This window comes from Nerophis lumbriciformis, linkage group LG12, assembly GCF_033978685.3.
Source record: "Nerophis lumbriciformis linkage group LG12, RoL_Nlum_v2.1, whole genome shotgun sequence".
Taxonomy (NCBI): Eukaryota; Metazoa; Chordata; class Actinopteri; order Syngnathiformes; family Syngnathidae; genus Nerophis; species Nerophis lumbriciformis.
The window spans coordinates 17,890,646-17,911,575 of record NC_084559.2 but is presented as its reverse complement, the minus strand read 5'-3'; the positions used below and the strand labels follow the sequence as shown (position 1 = coordinate 17,911,575).

At 39.0% G+C, this 20,930-nt stretch overlaps 1 protein-coding gene across 2 annotated transcripts in view; it reads right to left on the bottom strand.

Moving 5' to 3' along the window:
• Window positions 1–20,930, bottom strand: part of LOC133623060 (homeobox protein cut-like 2) — a 329,715-nt gene that overhangs the window by 25,763 nt on the left and 283,022 nt on the right. For both annotated transcript variants that reach the window (XM_061985993.2, XM_061985992.2), the window contains exons 9-15: window positions 11,662–11,710; window positions 10,805–10,888; window positions 8,497–8,688; window positions 8,333–8,391; window positions 6,622–6,670; window positions 6,411–6,510; window positions 390–1,013 (exon numbers count right to left, since the gene is read on the bottom strand). In XM_061985993.2, coding sequence (XP_061841977.1) covers window positions 390–1,013; window positions 6,411–6,510; window positions 6,622–6,670; window positions 8,333–8,391; window positions 8,497–8,688; window positions 10,805–10,888; window positions 11,662–11,710 — 1,157 coding nt within the window. The remainder of the gene's footprint in view (window positions 1–389; window positions 1,014–6,410; window positions 6,511–6,621; window positions 6,671–8,332; window positions 8,392–8,496; window positions 8,689–10,804; window positions 10,889–11,661; window positions 11,711–20,930) is intronic.

The following is a 20,930-nucleotide window of genomic DNA, read 5'->3' as shown; positions in this document are numbered from 1 at the left end:
GGCACTGAGTGACGTGCCTCAACTGGCTGCTGTTCACCGCACCGTCTCTCTCTTCTCAGTATTTGAACGGCAAATGTGAAAATTCAGCGATTTTGAATAAAAATAATCTAAAACTGGTGAAGTTAAATGGAAAATAACTTTATAGTATAATGACTGGATACATATAACAATTTAATTTTTTTTTTCTTTTTACATTTTTTTTCTTTCCATGATGGCAGGTGAGGCTGCTTCTAGTGACTGCACGTCACTATATATATATATATATATATATATATATATATATATATATATATATATATATATATATATATATATATATATATATATATATATATATATATATAGAACCGTTTTCGAACATCATCCCTATGTGTGTGTTTTCCACTTACCTCGCTGACGGACTTGGATGGTCCTAAGCGCCAGAATGTTCTGCTCATCAGAGAGAAACTGTTTCATCTTAATGAAGGGTTCTTTGCCTTTGACAGTCAGCTTCCTCCAAGGTTTAGGTCTGGCCAGGATCTCGCTGACTGAGCCTTGGGAGAGGCCCAGCACATAGTGGCCAAACACACGTTGGCCGATGTTATGTTTGAGTAGCTGTTCCTTCACCTGGAAGGCAATCTCTGCCGTGTCTATCTGCTCGTCATCCCCGGCAGTACTGGAGCCGCCACTCTCTGACTGGTCGCTGAGCAGGCCTGTGTCGCTACCGCCTGATCCTTGCGTGCTGGACATGAGGGCCACCTTGGCTGCGTACAGCGCAGTGGGGAAGGCCATGTGGCTCTCTTTTTTCAAATGCGGGGAGAGGAGATGCTTGTGGAGGAGGTGGTCGGCCGACAGTCGGTCACCAGAGCACGGCGACACAGAGAAGGGACGAGGGAGGTCGTGGCCGGAGGAGAAGCCGTCCAATGTTGGAGGACCAGGACTCAGCGAGGTGCGGCCGTTCACCTGAGATGACGAGGAGGTGGACCCGGGTGGCCTGCCTGTTTCTCTGCCTCCATCCTCAGAGCGGTCATCATCTACGATTAGAAAATGACATGTTCTGCTTTGCTCGGACATACAGTATATATAGTACTGGTAACACTTTAGTATGGGGTGTCATGTCTGTGTAATCATGTTTTGTTTTAGTCATGTTTTGTTTAGTTATTGGACTCTTTAGTTTCTGGCTTTTCACTCCCTTGTCTTGTTTCCATGATTACCCATTAGTTTCACCTGTTCCACGTTTGGACTCATTGTGCACTCTTGTTTGTCACCATAGCAACCCATTAGTTTTCACCTGTCACGTCACGCACCTGTTTCACGTTTTGAGTCACGCACCTGTTTTCGTTAATCATGTCTGTAGTATTTAAGTTCATTGTTTTCAGTTTGTCTTTCTGGTGACATCCCACATTTATGCTCTGCACATTTCTGACACTTTTTTCATGTCCATCGTTCACGCTGCTCCTTTTGTCCATGCCAAGTAAGTTTTGTTTATTAATGCCACAGTTAGTGTTTTTTTTGTTGTTCATAGTTTCTGCCTTTGTGCAAGTATTTGTTTTCATAGCCAAGTCGCTTTTCGTTTTTTTTTGGATAAAATTAAATAAATATGTTCTCACATTCCCGTCTCGCCCGAGCCAACTTTCCGTTGCCTTCTAGAAAAATTAAATCCCAGGACCCAGTCATGACATGGGGAACATATTCACCATTAATTAGTTGCTTATTAACATGCAAATTAGTAACATATTGGCTCTTAATTAGTCATTATTAAGTACTTATTAATGCCTTATTCTGCATGGCCTTATTATACAACCAGTAAGCCATTAACTAAGAGTCTTCCCTCAATAACCTCAGAATTATTGCTTATTAGTAACCCTAACCCTAACCCTTATATCTTCCCCTAGTGTCCAAATAACTCTAAATTAAGTCTTTGTTACTTAGAATATGTTCCCCATAATAAAGTGTTACCATAGTACTGTAATATATAGTACAGTTTTTTTTAAATTCTTATATAAGTAAATATTAATTAATAATTATTACTAGAGTTGTCCGATAATGGCTTTTTTGACGATATTGTCCAACTCTTAATTACCGATTCCGATATCAACCGATATCGATATATACAGTCGTGGAATTAACACATTATTATGCCTAATTTTGTTGTGATGCCCCGCTGGATGCATTAAACAATGTAACAAGGTTTTCCAAAATAAATCAACTCAAGTTATGGAAAAAAATGCCAACATAGCACTGCCATTTTTATTATTGAAGTCACAAAGTGCTTTTTTTTTTTTAACATGCCTCACAACAGCAGCTTGGAATTTGGGACATGCTCTCCCTGAGAGAGCATAAAGAGGTTGAGGTGGGCGGGGTTGAGCGTCCCGGAAGAGTTAGTGCTGCAAGGGGTTCTGGGTATTTGTTCTGTTGTGTTTCTTTCTATCTTTCTTTAGTTTATTTCGAACATGAACACACTTACATCATAATACATTACACAATTTCATATCATTTCATTTTACATCATGCCCGAAAAGGAGTAGGAAGAAGCAAAGCTCATTTAATCCTACCCCTTTCCCACTTCAAAGCGTTTACAAATATATAGAATCATTTACTGACCTTTTTATATAATAAAATAACATCTATGAATTAGTATACAACAGTTTTGTAATATGTAATTAATTAATTAATTCAGTCATTATTAACATACTGATTATGTTGTGTTACGGTGCGGATGTTCTCCCGAAATATCTTTGTCATTCTTGTTTGGCGTGGGTTCACAGTGTGGCGCATATTTGTAACAGTGTTAAAGTTGTTTATACGGCCACCCTCAGTGTGACCTGTATGGCTGTTGACCAAGTATGCCTTGCATTAACTTGTCAATGTGAAAAGCCGTAGATATTATGTGATTGGGTCGGCACACAAAGGCAGTGCCTTTAAGGCACGCCTCCAATATTGTTGTCTGGGTGGAAATCGGGAGAATGGTTGCCCCGGGAGATTTTCGGGAGGGGCACTGAAATTCGGGAGTCTCCCGGGAAAATCGGGAGGGTTGGCAAGTATGACTGTGAGACGCAACTGTTCTGTACTTCTCCCTATGTCCGTGTACCACTCCGCACAGCGGCGTTTTAAAAAGTCCTACATTTTACTTTTTGAAACCGATACCGATAATTTCCCATATTACATTTTAAAGCAATTATCGGCCGATAATATCCGACAGTCCGATATTATCGGACATCTCTAGAAAATACTTCAAGACATGGACTTTTTTCAAATATGTTTCTAAATTGTCACACTTTTTCAAAACAATGTGACATGTACAAAGTATCAAGAAGGGTATATATAGTGGAGTGTTATAAGTCTCGTCTTAAGACCCACTTTTATTCTTTGGCTTTTAACACTATGTGAGTTGTGTGGTCCTCTGTCCTCTGTTTTTTTTTTTTTTATATATATAAATTTTGTTTTCTATTTACTGTTTTAATTGGTTTTACCCTTTAAAATAGTTTTTAATCATATTTATTTTTATATTGGTTTTATATTTATTTATTTTTTGTTTTTATTCAGTCATTGGTGGAGCATAATATTGTTTTTAATATTGTTTTTAAAGGGGAACATTATCACCAGACCTATGTAAGCATCAATATATACCTTGATGTTGCAGAAAAAAGACCATATATTTTTTTAACCGATTTCCGAACTCTAAATGGGTGAATTTTGGCGAATTAGACGCCTTTCTATTATTCGTGACGTCACATCGGGAATCAATCCGCCATTTTCTCACTTTCGTCGGTGTGTTGTCGGAGGGTGTAACAACACGAACAGGGACGGATTCAAGTTGCACCAGTAGCCCAAAGATGCCAAAGTGGCAAGAAATTGGACGAAATTTGTTCAAAATATGAGGCTGTGGGGAAAGCCGACGAAATGGTCAGTCGTTTGTTCCGCACACTTTACCGACGAAAGCTATGCTACGACAGAGATGGCAAGAATGTGTGGATATCCTGCGACACTCAAAGCAGATGCTGACACCAACTCCAAAACTGGACAGATCAGCTTTCAGGAAAAGAGAGCGGATGAGGGTATGTCTACAGAATATATTAATTGATGAAAACTTTATTCATTACTCGCGGTTTTTACGTAAATTATTACCGTATTTTCCGCACTATAAGGCGCACCTAAAAACCACAAATTTTCTCAAAAGCTGACAGTGCGCCTTATAACCCGGTGCGCTTTATATATGGATAAATATTAAGATTCATTTTCATAAAGTTTCGGTCTCGTAACTACGGTAAACAGCCGCCATCTTTTTTCCCGGTAGAACAGGAAGCGCTTCTTCTTCTACGCAAGCAACCGCCAAGGTAAGCACCCGCCCCCATAGAACAGGAAGCGCTTCTTCTTCTACTGTAAGCAACCACCCGCCCGCGTAGAAGAAGAAAAAGCGTGCGGATATTACCGTACGTTCATTTCCTTTGTGTGTTTACATCTGTAAAGACCACAAAATGGCTCCTACTAAACGACAGGGATCCGGTTCATGAAAAGACGCAATCTCTCCATCCGCACACGGATTACTATTTCACAGCAACTGATATTCCTGTGAACCGCACTGTGGATACAACGGGAGCACGTACGGTGAATATTCGCACCACAGGGAATGAGAAGTCATCCTTCACTGTGGTTCTAGCTTGCCATGCTAATGGCCAGAAACTTCCACCCATGGTGATATTCAAAAGGAAGACCTTGCCAAAAGAGACCTTTCCAGCCGGCGTCATCATAAAAGCTAACTCGAAGGGATGGATGAAGAAAAGATGAGCGAGTGGTTAAGGTAAGTTTAAGTTTACGCGAAGAGGCCGGGTGGCTTTTTTCACGCAGCTTCGTCCATGTTGATATACGATTCCATGCGCGCCCACATCACGCTGGTTTTAATATATTATTAAAGTTTGACTGACCTATTTGACTGTTTTTTTGACATTCCTTTAGCGCAGTTAGATGCGGCTTACAACACGGGGCGGCTTATAGGTGGACAAAGTTTTGAAATATGCCGTTCATTGAAGGCGCGGCTTATAACCCAGGGCGCCTTATGGTGCGGAAAATACGGTATACATAAACTGTCAGGCTTGTCCCTGACAGTTTGACTGTGTTTTAGTTTTTTCTCTGCGTTTGTCTTAGTTTTCTGTCAGCGCTTTTTATTTTGTCTTCTATTCCTGATTGTCTCCCTGAGTGCTGCTTCCCCTCAGCTGTGGCTGATTGGCACCTGGCCACACCTGGTGTCAATCAGCCAGCTGCTATTTAAACCTGCCTTCCCCTCCAGTCAGTGCTGGATTATTGTCATTGTCATCGTCATTACTACCTGTCTTAACCCTTGTCGTTGTAGCTCTGTCTACTTTTGTTTCACTCTGCTCATGTCCTAGTTCCTTCGTGTCACAGTAAGTGTTTTTGTTTCTTGTCCAAAGTTAGCCTCTGTGCTATTTTAGTTCATAACCAAGTTTGTTCTCCGCCTTGTGCGCGCCTTTTGTTGTTACCCTTTTGTTTGTTGTTTTGCCTTAGTGTTTAATTAAATCATGTTTTCTCGCACAATGCCTTCCGCCTTCTCTGCATCTTGGGGTTCGTGTCCTACAACTCCTGACATAAACTGTGTTTACCAGTAATTTAGCTTAAAAACATGTTGTTTTTTTTCAATCATTCGTGTACATTCGGGTAGTCTTATGTAATGCAGTATTTTGTGTCTATTTAGGTATGGTTAACCTGAGTGCTGAAATCGTGGAAAAATATATGTTCTTAGCGCGCCTGAAATGGGCTGTCTGCACTCTCAAAGTGCATGTTGTTGCCAAATGTATTTCATATGCTGTAAACCTAGTTCATAGTTGTTAGTAATTATCTTATCAGACAGTGTTAAACCGCTGAAATCCGAGTCTGAATCCGAGCTAATGTCGCTATACCTTGCTGTTCTATCCGCCATGGAAAATGGACGGGTGTATATAACGATGGTTAAAATCAGGCACTTTGAAGCTTTTTTTTAGGGATATTGCGTGATGGGTAAAATTTTGAAAAAAACTTCGAAAAATAAAATAAGCCACTGGGAACTGATTTTTAATGGTTTTAACCCTTCTGAAATTGGAAACATTCTTGTTGTTTAAATGTGCTATATAAATAAAGTGGATTGGATTGGATATTGTGTGGGATTCTAAGCATGGTCCCAAAACAAAGTGTTAATGCCATAAAGAAATAATAAATTCAATAAAAAAAATATATGGCATGTGAACAGCAATAAGAACAGCAAAAATAAAACATGTGGTATAATTATTTAACCACATGTTTGCTGTTCTTGTGTGTTGTTTGCATGTAATTGCTTAACTCATCAATCAATAGATAAATATATCACGTTCTGTTCTCGCCTGTACAATGTAAACATATCAAATAATATATACTGTACAAAAAAATGAGAGCTATTTTACCAGTGCTGTGCAAAATGTGGGCCTTATCCAACAGGTATTTGTGAGATGGAATAAATTCCTCCTTATCCAGTAAAAGCACATCCGTGGTCTTGGTAGAGTCCTAGACATCCAAACACAGAGTTAAACGCGTTTAGATGAAATGGACTACTGGAGCTGTGGACATCCTGACCATGATTGGCAGCAGAAGACGAGGAAGAAAATACAAATGTACCTGGGATGAGCTGCCATTCACAGAGGCCAGTTTCATGACTTTTAGGATACTGTGGGTAAAGACGTAGACAATTGATTGACCTACATTCAAATCAGTAAAATACAAACCCCGTTTCCATATGAGTTGGGAAATTGAGTTAGATGTAAGTATAAACGGAATACAATGATTTGCAAATCATTTTCAACCCATATTCAGTTGAATATGCTACAAAGACAACATATTTGATGTTCAAACTCATAAACATTTTTTTTTTTTTTGCAAATAATCATTAACTTTAGAATTTGATGCCAGCAACACGTGACAAAGAAGTTGGGAAAGGTGGCAATAAATACTGATAAAGTTGAGGAATGCTCATCAAACACTTATTTGGAACATCCCACAGGTGAACAGGCAAATTGGGAACAGGTGGGTGCCATGATTGGGGATAAAAGTAGATTCCATGAAATGCTCAGTCATTCACAAACAAGGATGGGGCGAGGGTCACCACTTTGTCAACAAATGCCTGAGCAAATTGTTGAACAGTTTAAGAAAAACCTTTCTCAACCAGCTATTGCAAGGAATTTAGGGATTTCACCATCTACGGTCCGTAATATCATCAAAGGGTTCAGATAATCTGGAGAAATCACTGCACGTAAGCAGCTAAGCCCGTGACCTTCGATCCCTCAGGCTGTACTGCATCAACAAGCGACATCAGTGTGTAAAGGATATCACCACATGGGCTCAGGAACACTTCAGAAACCCACTGTCACTAACTACAGTTAGTTGCTACATCTGTAAGTGCAAGTTAAAACTCTCCTATGCAAGGCGAAAACCGTTTATCAACAACACCCAGAAACGCCGTCGGCTTCGCTGGGCCTGAGCTCATCTAAGACGGACTGATACAAAGTGGAAAAGTGTTCTGTGGTCTGACGAGTCCACATTTCAAATTGTTTTTGGAAACTGTGGACGTCGTGTCCTCCGGACCGAAGAGGAAAAGAACCATCCGGATTGTTATAGGCGCAAAGTTGAAAAGCCAGCATCTGTGATGGTATGGGGGTGTATTAGTGCCCAAGACATGGGTAACTTACACATCTGTGAAGGCACCATTAATGCTGAAAGGTACATACAGGTTTTGGAGCAACATATGTTGCCATCCAAGCAACGTTACCATGGACGCCCCTGCTTATTTCAGCGAGACAATGCCAAGCCACGTGTTACATCAACGTGGCTTCATAGTAAAAGAGTGCGAGTACTAGACTGGCCTGCCTGTAGTCCAGACCTGTCTCCCATTGAAAATGTGTGGCGCATTATGAAGCCTAAAATACCACAACGGAGACCCCCGGACTGTTGAACAACTTAAGCTGTACATCAAGCAAGAATGGGAAAGAATTCCACCTGAGAAGCTTCAAAAATGTGTCTCCTCAGTTCCCAAACGTTTACTGAGTGTTGTTAAAAGGAAAGTCCATGTAACACAGTGGTGAACATGCCCTTTCCCAACTACTTTGGCACGTGTTGCAGCCATGAAATTCTAAGTTAATTATTATTTGCAAAAAAATAAATAAAGTTTATGAGTTTGAACATCAAATATGTTGTCTTTGTAGTGCATTCAACTGAATATGGGTTGAAAAGGATTTGCAAATCATTGTATTCCGTTTATATTTACATCTAACACAATTTCCCAACTCATATGGAAACCGGGTTTGTACATGTTGGTTCCAAAACTAATGGTCACCTGAGTTCAGTTTTTATCTCTTCATAATCCATTTGACATCTCAATTTGGCTTCTAATCTCTGCAATGGCAAAACCAAAGAAAACACGTTTTTATTGCATTAAATGTAAAAAGTCATCCAAAGGACAAACATTTGATTACAGTTGAATGTGTCGGAACCACGTACCTCGATAGCTTCGGTCTTGTAGGCCAGCTGCCGCTCCAGCTCTATGATCTGATTGGCCGAGTTCTCTTGAACCTCCTGCAGGGTGAACTGCAGCCGCTGAACGTTTTCAAGAAGACGAATGATTTCACGATCTTTAGCGAGAAGCGTGGTCTCCAGTTCGGAGGGCGACACCTCACCCTTCTCACTGCTCTCCTGGCAGGGTGGAGGTGGGAGAAGGAAACTTTTCTGATCAAAGTTCTCACACTGGTTAATTATCTTGCAAGGTTTTGATTGATTGACTGATTGAAACTTTTATTAGTAGTTTACACAGTACAGTACATATTCCGTACAATTGACCACTAAATGGTATCACCCCAATAAGTTTTTCAACTTGTTTAAGTCGGGATCCACGTTAATCAATTCATGGTAAATCGCTACTTTTTTCCCCCAAGCTTTGCACCCTGCGGTTTATGCAAAGGTGCGGCTAATGCATGGATTTTTCTTCGCTAACGGCTAAATTATAAAAAAAAAGATTAAGCAAAGAAATCAAGAAATTGTTCAAGTCAAAGTGTTTACAAATTACAAGTAAAAAAAAATCCTGATAACATCTTGAAGGAGATTGATTGATTGATTGATTGAGACTTTAATTAGTAGAATGCACAGTACAGTACATATTCCGTACAATTGACCACTAAATGGTAACACCCCAATAAGTTTCTCAACTTGTTTAAGTCGGGGTCCACGTTAATCAATTCATAAAAACATCTTCTTCATTTCATAAAGGATGAATAAAGCCATCAATTACTTTTCTGTTTTGTTTGATCAGCCGTTTTACTGCCGTGTTACAGGCAACATTTGGGAAAAATTATGGTATGTAAATAAACATTTACAAAATCCATCCATCCATCCATTTTCTACCGCTTAATCCCTTCGGGGTCGCGGGGGGCGCTGGAGCCTATCTCAGCTATAATCGGGCGGAAGGCGGGGTACACCCTGGACAAGTCACCACCTCATCGCAGGGCCAACACAGATAGACAGACAACATTCACACTCACATTCACACACTAGGGACAATTTAGTGTTGCCAATCATATTCTATTTAAATATATAATTTCTCAACATAACAGTATATATTTGCAGCTTAAAGTCAAGTTTTTTCTTCTTCTTATGTACTGATCTGGCTTGTAGTCTGGAAAATACGGTAGTTCTACATTGCAAAAACTGAAATCTAAGTAAGATGAAATATCTCAAATAAGGGTGATATTTGCTTATTTTCTGTCTGATAAGATAATTCTTCTCACTAAGCAGATTTTATGTTAGAGTGTTTTACTTGTTTTAAATGTTTTGGTCCTAAATGATCTCAGTAAGATATTACAGCTTGTTGCTGAGATGTTATGACCTATATTGAGTAAAACATGCTTGAAACTAGAATATCAACTGTTGCAAAGCTGTGTCATCAACACTCACAAGTATAAAACTACTTTTTTTTAAAGTAATAATTTCTTATTTCAAGCATGAAAAAAACAAATCATGACTTTGACACAATTGTGTCTCATAATTAAAACGGATGACAGCCAAATGGACTTTGCTGTTTTATTTTCAATGAAACAATAGAAAATACGTACTCATATAGTAGTACAGTTGGCACAGTACAGTAAACTGACAGTTAATATTTCAACATTTAACATTTCAAACAATTTTGAACAGAACTAGTTCATGCACATTCAGATAAATTCCTCAAAATTACAATTAAAAAGATTTTGGCCGAGGGCCGGGCTGTATATATGCGCACTAATTGACTGAAAGAGCACGCACTTGGCGCGATGATGTCATGTTATCGATGGAAAAATGCATTTTTAGACCGTATGATGTGCCTGAGCGACTAGGAGACCCCGAGAGTAACAAGCGGTTGCCTTGCTGCCTTTCCATTAAGAACAATAAACTAGTTTTTAGTATAAGTTTGCTGGTTTCAAGAAATGTAATGCCGAGCGCATATCATTATGTCAACATAATGGCGTTTACTTAATTTAAGAATATTTTTCAACATATTGAGCAAAAAGGTCTCTTTTTTTTTTTTCTACCAAGAAAAGTGCACTTGTTATTAGTGACAATATACTTATTTTAAGGTATTTTTGGGTTCATTGAAGTTATCTAATTTTACTTGTTTTGGAAAGTCTTGACAAGCCAAATTTTCTTGTTCTATTGGCAGATCATTTTGCTTAGTTCAAATAAAATACCCCTCATTTTTGTATTTTTTTCTGTTGTTTTTGAACAATGACTTTTTGCAGTGTAGTTCTATGGATATATTAAAAAAAAGGGTAACCCTTACCTTGCTAGTGCCCTCTGCTGGGTGAGGGCCGCTGGCTAACTGCTCCTTTAGCCTCTCCACCTCCTGCTGGGCCATTTCTGCTCTCTGCCAAAACATGGTTGAAAACGGATCGTGCTCCAAGTTACATTCATTTGATGATGACAATCTAATAAAAGGTGAAAGTAATCAAGGAAGGTTCGGTGTGAGCGTTCTGCTGAGGCAGCTAGTTGAGTCAGCCCACTTTATTCAACAAACCGTTCACCTGCTTTTAATAATAATAATAATAGATTTTATTTGTAAAAAAGCACTTTACATTGAGCAAACAATCTCAAAGTGCACAGTGTATTGGAAAAATAATAATAATAATAATAAAAAGATAATAAAAAATAAAAAGTAGAACAGCCTAATAGCTAGAACTAGTATGCATATATCTAAAAAAAAGGCTTTTTAAAAAAAAAAAAGGTTTTTAAACCTTTTTTAAAAGCATCCACAGTCTGTGGTGCCCTCGGGTGGTCAGGGAGAGCATTCCACAGACTGCTTTTGTCGCGCCTGTTAATTAACGATTCATTTTGAGAGCGGTTATCGAGGAGTTTCTGGCAGAGAACAACGCCATGAGGAAACAATCACATGCGAGTGAGGAGAAGAAGAGAGAAAATCAGCAGGAAATGGAGGCAATGAACGCGGTAACTAAGAACCTCAGCACACTCGCATCAATCGCGCTCTGCAGTCTCCTCTGATGAGGGCTGCCATGCTCGCGCCAGCTGACACACTCAGGGAGGGGAGGAAGGTGTCGGGGACACGGGACAGGGAGAGGGTCTTCATTAAAGCCAGGCAGTGATTGGCCCGACGAAGGAACATCTCACTCAGATTTTACTCACCTGGTTTGCCTTCTCGAGTTGGGCCATGATGGCGCTAACTTCGTCTGCCCTGGGAGAGACACACACACACACACACACACACACACACTGGTTATAATTTGGAATGACCAAGTTTTTGATCATCACTTGTGGGGACCTCCGTATTCTACAGGTTGTGGAGGCATAAAAAAAAAAAATGGTGTAAAATGTCCACTGCCCAGTTAGCTCATACACGTCTTTAAATCTCTGGATTGATGAAGTAATGTGCTGATCATTCTTACTGGGGACCCTGGGGAAAAAGAGTTCATATGGTTCATGGGGACCAAATTTAAATAATTTTGCATAATTCACACAAATTTCTACGTAACTAAGGAGGACCATTAAAAAAAAGTTCAAATGAAATATGTACAGAGCCCCTAAAGGGACATGAGGGAAATATTTTTTTTAATGAATTATTTTTTTTTTTTGCACACGAGATAGTTTCTTACATACATGTCTGAAAAAAAAATAAATAAAAAAATTATACATTTATTTTTTTATAACTTTTTAAAAAGTTTCTCATGCGCACGAGATACATGTCTAAAAAAAAAAAAAAAAAGTAAAATTATAAAAAAATTAATTTCCCCCACAAATTAAATATGTACGAAGCCCCGAAAGGGACATGTGGGAATTTTTTTTTTTTATAATTTTTTTTATTTTTTATTTTTTTAAACATTTATCTCGTGCGCACAAGATAGTTTCTTATATACATGTCTAAAAAAAAAATTAAAAAAAATTATACATTAATTTTTTTATAACTTTATAAAAAGTTTCTCATGCGCACGAAATACATGTCCAAAAAAAAAAAAAAAAAAAAAAAAGTAAAATTATAAAAAATTTAATTTCCCCCACAAATTAAATATGTACGGAGCCCCGAAAGGGACATAGGGGAAATATTTTTTTTTAAATAATTGTTTTTGGGCTTCACGGTGGCAGAGGGGTTAGTGCATCTGCCTCACAATACGAAGGTCCTGAGTAGTCTTGGGTTCAATCCCGGGCTCGGGGTCTTTCTGTGTGGAGTTTGCATGTTCTCCCCGTGACTGCGTGGGTTCCCTCCGGGTACTCCGGCTTCCTCCCACTTCCAAAGACATGCACCTGGGGATAAGTTGATTGGCAACACTAAATTGGCCCTAGTGTGTGGATGTGAGTGTGAATGTTGTCTGTCTATCTGTGTTGGCCCTGCGATGAGGTGGCGACTTGTCTACGGTGTACCCCGCCTTCCGCCCGATTGTAGCTGAGATAGGCTCCAGCGCCCCCCGCGACCCCAAAGGGAATAAGCGGTAGAAAATGGATGGATAATTGTTTTTATTTTTATTTTTTTAGACATTTATCTCGTGCGCATGAGATAGTTTCTTATATACATGTCTAAAAAAATAAAAAATAAAAAATAAATAAAAAACTATACATTTATTTTTTATTTTTTTATAACTTTATAAAAAGTTTAGAGATAGTTTCTCGTGCGCACAAGATAGTTTCTTATATACATGTCTAAAAAAAACAAAAAAAACTATACATTTATTTTTTTATAACTTTATAAAAAGTTTGGAGATAGTTTCTCGTGCGCACGAGATACATGTCTAAAAAATAAAAATAAAATAAAAATAAAATTATAAAAAAATAAATTTCCCCCATGTCCCTTTAGGGCAGAGGTCCCCAAACTTTTTGACTTGTGGGCCGCATTGGGTTAAAAAAAATTTGGCCGGGGGCTGGGCTGTGTATATATATATATATATATATATATATATATATATATATATATATATATATATACATATATATATATATATATATATATATATATATATATATATATATATATATATATATATATGATTTGCCCGAGCGGCTAGGAGACACTGTGAGTAGCAAGCGGTACAAAGTGGATAAGAAAAGACAGAAAAAAATAATATATATATTTTTTATTTTATTTTATTTTTATTTTTTTTTATACTTGGGACTTCTCGCGGGGGACTTCTTTTATACTTGGGACTTCCCCAAACTACGGCTGGTAAAATAGAAAATTAATTTTCTTGAAAAGTGAAACATGTGTTATCCTGGCATAAATAGTCCTGTGATTCTGTATGGTATCCATCCTTAGTTAAAACTAATATATTTTTCCAAAAACTAAATCTGGTTTAGTGTTCCTTAGGATGATATTTTCATACAGCTTGATTATAAAACATTAATACCTTAAAGTATGATTCACATTCAGAATTGTCCATCCTTCTATATATGGTAGTTGGAGTTGCAGTAATGTCACAGAAGATGCAGGATTTAACATTTAAGTGGTGAAACGTCCTATAAGAGGACAGCTGTAGTGCTGTATTCTGACCATCATGTCATATTTCATTTCAACTTTTTTTTTTTCAATGGTCCTAAGTAGTCACGTACAAATTTCACAAAATGCAATGGGTCCATCAGACCCACAAACACTGGCTGAGTAACAACAATATGAACATTACACAAGGGTTAAATGACGCCAAAGTTGGTTTTGTTTTTGACTGTTTCTTTGTTATTTTTAATTGTAGCGCAATGAAGCCTGTGGTGAAAACATCTGCATCTAATGAACTTTGTTTGAGCCACATGCACATGTGTGTCACGTGACTGGAGAACATATTTAAAGCAGAGGGGTCCAAACTTTTTTAGGAAGATACAGATAAAATACATTTTGTGCAATTTATAAAAATAAAATACGGTTACATGAACAAAACAACATATTATCTTTGCACTATAGCTGACAAAGCAAATAATCTTTTAGAATATATCTAATACAGAGACAATGGAATGTCCTCTATTCCGCCCATAAAACCCAATAAATAACCAATCTGTGGGCTAAATATGGCCCCCAAACCACAATTTAGACACCCCCCGTCTTAAAGAAGTACTTAATTTCTGAAGTGGTTTTACTCCGAGTGCATTCCACTCTTTCATTATAGCATCAAACAGAATGATGAATGAAAGATTTTGATGAAAATTGTGGATCTGCCCCCCCCCCCACCCCCCCACTCCCAGTACTCGTTTGTGAGAAAATATTAGAAAGAGATTTCTTCTACTTTAATTGCATGCAACATGCGACACAACTCAACCTCCAACTTGTCTCCGTATATGCAATAATCAATTCTAATTCGGCAGGATTATTCATGAGGTTTGTTTGAAGTCCAACAGTTAATTTTTGCAACATGGGACTTGATTTTCAGAAGGTAGATAAGGAGGGATGAATAACAAGCAGAGGAAATATGCACACAGGTCTCATGTTCGCGACACATGGTGGTCCTTCAAACCAAATGTTTATAGAATATATATATATAAGAACGTGTATATATTAGGGGTGTAACGGTACGTGTATTTGTATTGAACCGTTTCGGTACGGGGGGTTCGGTTCGGTTCAAAGGTGTACCGAACGAGTTTCCACACGAACATATTAAGTAGCCGCCTCCGCTTCCTTCTGCTTCTGTCTTTGTACTCTACACAGCACCCAGCATTGTCCAACCCACACGACCATCTGATTGGTTACAAACAGAGCGGTAACAGCCAATCAGCAGTGCATATTCAGAGCGCATGTGGTCAGTGCTTAGCGTTTAGCAGGTAATCATCAGGCAGCGGACTCTCCCCAAATGATAATAAACACCTCCCAGTCAACTACTAGTAACATCACTATGAGCCCGTTGACCTTCTAGAAATATAAAAGGCAGCTCAGCTCGCTCGTAGTCCTGGCTTGAGGTGAAGGCTAATTCGCTTTTAGCGTAACGTTAGCTCATTTTGAGGTGTGTGCGTGTGTGTGTGTGTGTTACGGACAGCAAAGCCCTGTCTGACTGTTATTTCACTTTACCTTTTTCTGTGTTGATTGAGCTGTGTTGAAGCAGCAAAAAAAGGACATTATGTTAAATGAAGAGTTTCTGTCTCTGATAGTTGATATAATAATGTAACTGCATCATTAAGCCTACATGAAGTCCATGGTGTTCAGGGATGAATAGTCTCTCCTATTAGTATTGTACCATTTTTTCAGCTATAGTTACATTAATCATTAGTAATGCAGCAGCTTAGTTTTGAATTGCAGGGTCCCTGCCAGTGACGGGCGGTGAGGTTCATGACTGGTGAGGCACTGACTTCATCACAGTCAGATTTACAAACATATGAACCCTAAAGAGTATCTTATTCACCATTTGATTGGCAGCAGTTAACGGGTTATGTTTAAAAGCTCAGACCAGCATTCTTCCCTGCTTGGCACTCAGCATCAAGGGTTGGAATTGGGGGTTAAATCACCAACAATTATTCCCGGGCGCGGCGCCGCTGCTGCCCACTGCTCCCCTCACATCCCAGGGGGTGATCAAGGGGATGGGTCAAATGCAGAGGACAAATTTCACCACACCTAGTGTGTGTGTGACAATCATTGGTACTTTAACTCTTTGGTGTTGTTAGGCCTATTTTAGGGGGGCTCAAGCCCCCCTAAAATATTCTTAAGGCCCCCTAAATAATTTGTTGTTTTTTTGTTGTTGTTTTTTTACAAATAAATGCCGACATATTCATTATAAAGTGGCCCAAATATGAGTTTAAATAAATAATCATATAACCTGTTATTATTCACTCAGTTTCCCCTCACTTCGTAGGGTAAGGTAGAGAGCCCCTTTCGTGCGTCAGTGTCCAATCCATTCCACTTGTTCATATAGAAAATGCCCACATCACTCAAATTCCAGCCCGCATTTTCTCTGCGACCTTGCTTGCGGTCCTGCAGGTGTACGAAGCACATTATCTTCCTTTACAATGAGTGAAGCTGCACAAAACCTTGTGTGTGCAATTGTAAATCATTTATTTTTTAAGTTTTGTGTTTCTTGTAGAATCTATATAAAGTAATATACATAAGCCTATTGTTAAAATAATGAAAAAAAAACATCATTAAATATATGTGTTTTATTGTATTGTTACATTAATAGCTGTTTTATTATTATAGGATGGCTTGTTAAACATTTAATAGGATTTTCAGAGGGAGGAAAAACCAAGACATTTAATATAAAATGTAAAATGAATAAATACATAAAAAGAAAAAGAAAATATATGGTTAAAAGCCATCGTCCCGGGGAGCATTTCATTTCATCCCGTGCATTTAAAAAAAAAAATAATAATAACAATGAATAATTTCTAAATCTTTTTTAGCCGTTTGTGAAGTTTTGTGCTCGTGCGTAACGTTCGCTCGCATCCTGTGCATCTCCTGGGGGCAAAGCCCCCCCTGTCCTTAAAAGCTAGTGACACCCCTGCTTTAACTTAACTTTAACTTTACACATACAAACTGTAGCACACAAAAATATAACATTTACATAATAAATCAACTACAGGCTTCCCAAATGCTGTAATAAATTAAGCATGATGAGTTGACTTGAAACTGTTTAATGTTGCACTTTTTATATGTAGAAGAAAAGTTTTGTCATTTTATTTAATCTGAGCAACAACTTGAGGCAGTTTAATGTTGATTAACGTGGGCAGAATTATTATAGTGTTCCCAATGTTAAAAGGATAAAGCCATTGTTTACAAATTTGGTAAATAAATAACCAAAAAATGTCTATTTTGTTGTTTTCTTACTGTACAGAAAATGAACCGAACCGTGACCTCTAAACCGAGGTACGTACCGAACCGAACATTTTGTGTACCGTTACACCCCTAATATATACACACAGTGGAACCTCGTGTTGCTGTCAACAACCCATCTACGTTGAGCCCATCATCAAGTCCTGCTCCACCGTGTTATTACTTATTACTAAAACTGCCTGCTTAAGCCAACCGTGACGTTCAATACCCGCTGTACTTGTCAACATAACATTTGAGACCCAAAGGGGTAATTTCTATGAAAAGTGGCTTCGTTTATGTCAAGGGTGTCCACATGTGAAAATTGTGGGTGTACACTGAAAAATTAAAGGATGTTTTTTACATTTTCAAAACCAATACAATATGTTGATTTTTGTGCGTCTAAAAAAAACAACCTTCATCTTTCTTGCTAAATGTATTTGTTCCTTCAAAAATGTACTGGATGCGATTGCATATTTTCTGATCATGTAACCAGATTATTCAAGCATTTTTTTTCGCGGCCAAAAAATCTTAGGTATCTGCTTATTACCTTGATTTATGATTTCATATCAAATTATTAATAAATTAAATCATAAATATTAAATAATTAAGTCATCAACTTGCTGGTAAAAAAATACAATAATTAAATGGGTAGGCAATTGTGTAATAATACATAATAGGGGGCGGTATAGCGGCCGTGCCAGAAACCTATGGGTTGCAGGTTCGCTCCTCGCCTCTTGACACCCAAAATCGCTGCCATTGTGTCCTTGGGCAGGACACCTCACCCTTGCCCCCGGTGCCGCTCACTGGTGAATGATTGATAGGTGGTGGTCGGAGGGGCCGTAGGTGCAAACTGGCAGCCTCGCTTCCGTCAGTCTACCCCAGGGCAGCTGTGGCTACAAATGTAGCTTACCACCACCAGGTGTGAATGAATGATGGGTTCCCACTTCTCTGTGAGCGCTTTGAGTGTCTAATAATAGAAAAGCGCGATATAAAATCTAATCCAATATTATTATTATTATTATTATGAGGAGATTATACATTTATTCTAATATAGATTCACTGTCACAAACTCTGTGATGTGGTCCTCAATGAAAAGAAACAGCTGTAAAATTTAACATCAAAGTCGGAATTATAGCCGTGTCATTTAGTAAATAGCATCTGACTGCTAAGTGAATAACTATAATGGATGACAACAACATGATTGGTGCTTGTTGTGTGCATACAGTATATGGTAGATGTTGTTTGCATTGATGATCACTTTCTATGCATATAAAAGCAGTGGTTCTTAACCTGGGTTCGATGGAACCCTAGGGGTTCGGTGAGTCTGCCTCAGGGGTTTGGCGGAGGTCAAGACACACCCGACTCATCGTGTAAATACAAACTTCTCCCTATCGGCGTATTACGGATACGACAACAGCAGACTGGTTTGCAGGAGTGTAATTTGTTGTGAGTTTATGCACTGTGTTTGTTTCGTTGTTCGAACAAGGTGATGTTCATGCACGGTTCATTTTGTGCACCAGTAAAAAAAACATGGTAACACTTTAGTATGAGGAACATATTCTCCATTAATTAGTTGCTTATTAACATGCAAATTAGTAACATATTGGCTCTTAACTAGTCATTATTAAGTACTTATTAATGCCTTATTCGGCATAGCCTTATTATAACCCTAACCCTCTAACCCTGACCCTAACCCATACTTGCCAACCCTCCTGATTTTCCCGGGAGACTCCCGAATTTCAGTGCCCCTCCCGTAAATCTTCCGGGGCAACCATTCTTCCGAAATTCTCCCGATTTCCACCCGGACAACAAGATCCGCTTTGCTTGTGCCATCGGGGTTGCACTTGATTTAGTACACACAAACCTTTAAAGGGGAACATTATCACCAGACCTATGTAAGCGTCAACATATACCTTGATGTTGCAGAAAAAAGACCATATATTTTTTTAACCGATTTCCGAACTCTAAATGGGTGAATTTTGGCGAATTAAACGCCTTTCTATTATTCGCTCTCGGAGCGATGACGTCACATCGGGAAGCAATCCGCCATTTTCTCAAACACATTACAAACACTGAGTCAAATCAGCTCTGTTATTTTCCGTTTTTTTCGACTGTTTTCCGTACCTTGGAGACATCATGCCTCGTCGGTGTGTTGTCGGAGGGTGTAACAACACGAACAGGGACGGACGGATTCAAGTTGCACCAGTGGCCCAAAGATGCGAAAGTGGCAAGAAATTGGACGTTTGTTCCGCACACTTTACCGACGAAAGCTATGCTACGACAGAGATGGCAAGAATGTGTGGATATCCTGCGACACTCAAAGCAGATGCATTTCCAACGATAAAGTCAAAGAAATCTGCCGCCAGACCCCCATTGAATCTGCCGGAGTGTGTGAGCAATTCAGGGACAAAGGACCTCGGTAGCACGGCAAGCAATGGCGGCAGTTTGTTCCCGCAGACGAGCGAGCTAAACCCCCTGGATGTCTTGGCTCACACCGTCCCTTATGCCACCGAAGATGATCAAGAGAAGAATATCGACCCTAGCTTCCCTGGCCTGCTGACATCAACTCCAAAACTGGACAGATCAGCTTTCAGGAAAAGAGAGCGGATGAGGGTATGTCTAGAGAATATATTAATTGATGAAAATTGGGCTGTCTGCACTCTCAAAGTGCATGTTGTTGCCAAATGTATTTCATATGCTGTAAACCTAGTTCATAGTTGTTAGTTTCCTTTAATGCCAAACAAACACATATCAATCGTTGGTTAGAAGGCGATCGCCGAATTCGTCCTCGCTTTCTCCCGTGTCGCTGGCTGTCGTGTCGTTTTCGTCGGTTTCGCTTGCATACGGTTCAAACCGATATGGCTCAATAGCTTCAGTTTCTTCTTCAATTTCGTTTTCGCTACCTGCCTCCACACTACAACCATCCATTTCAATACATGCGTAATCTGTTGAATCGCTTAAGCCGCTGAAATCCGAGTCTGAATCCGAGCTAATATCGCTATAGCTTGCTGTTCTATCCGCCATGTTTGTTTGTGTTGGCTTCACTATGTGACGTCACAGGAAAATGGACAGGTGTATATAACGATGGTTAAAATCAGGCACTTTGAAGCTTTTTTTAGGGATATTACGTGATGGGTAAAATTTTGAAAAAAACTTCGAAAAATAAAATAAGTCACTGGGAACTGATTTTTAATGGTTTTAACCCTTCTGAAATTGTGATAATGTTCCCCTTTAAGTCCATAAACAAAATTAACCCCCCGTCAAAGTAAAGCGAGTAAGATCCTTTCAAAGGATGGAGAGATCTACACTTCCTGATACATTTGTAACAAGCAGCAACTAATTGATGTCATTTATAATCAACTCGGACTTCCTCACAGAACACGCGGCAGGCTTACACACACACACATGCGTCCACAAAAAATATACGCCACACACACATACCCCACGACCCCATCCAACGCCCATGACACGAATCCTATAGGGGGGATGGACGGATGGGCAGCGCCTGAGGAGCTGCAGCCAGCCATCGTAGCCCCGCACTCCTTCCCCTCTGTTGCAAGTCTGGAGATGTATGTTGTAATATGTATATGTGCATATTACAAGTAAGTACCGTATTTTTCGGAATATAAGTCGCACAATAAAGAAGGAAAAAAAACATATTTAAGTCGCATTTTCTGGGGGAAATTTATTT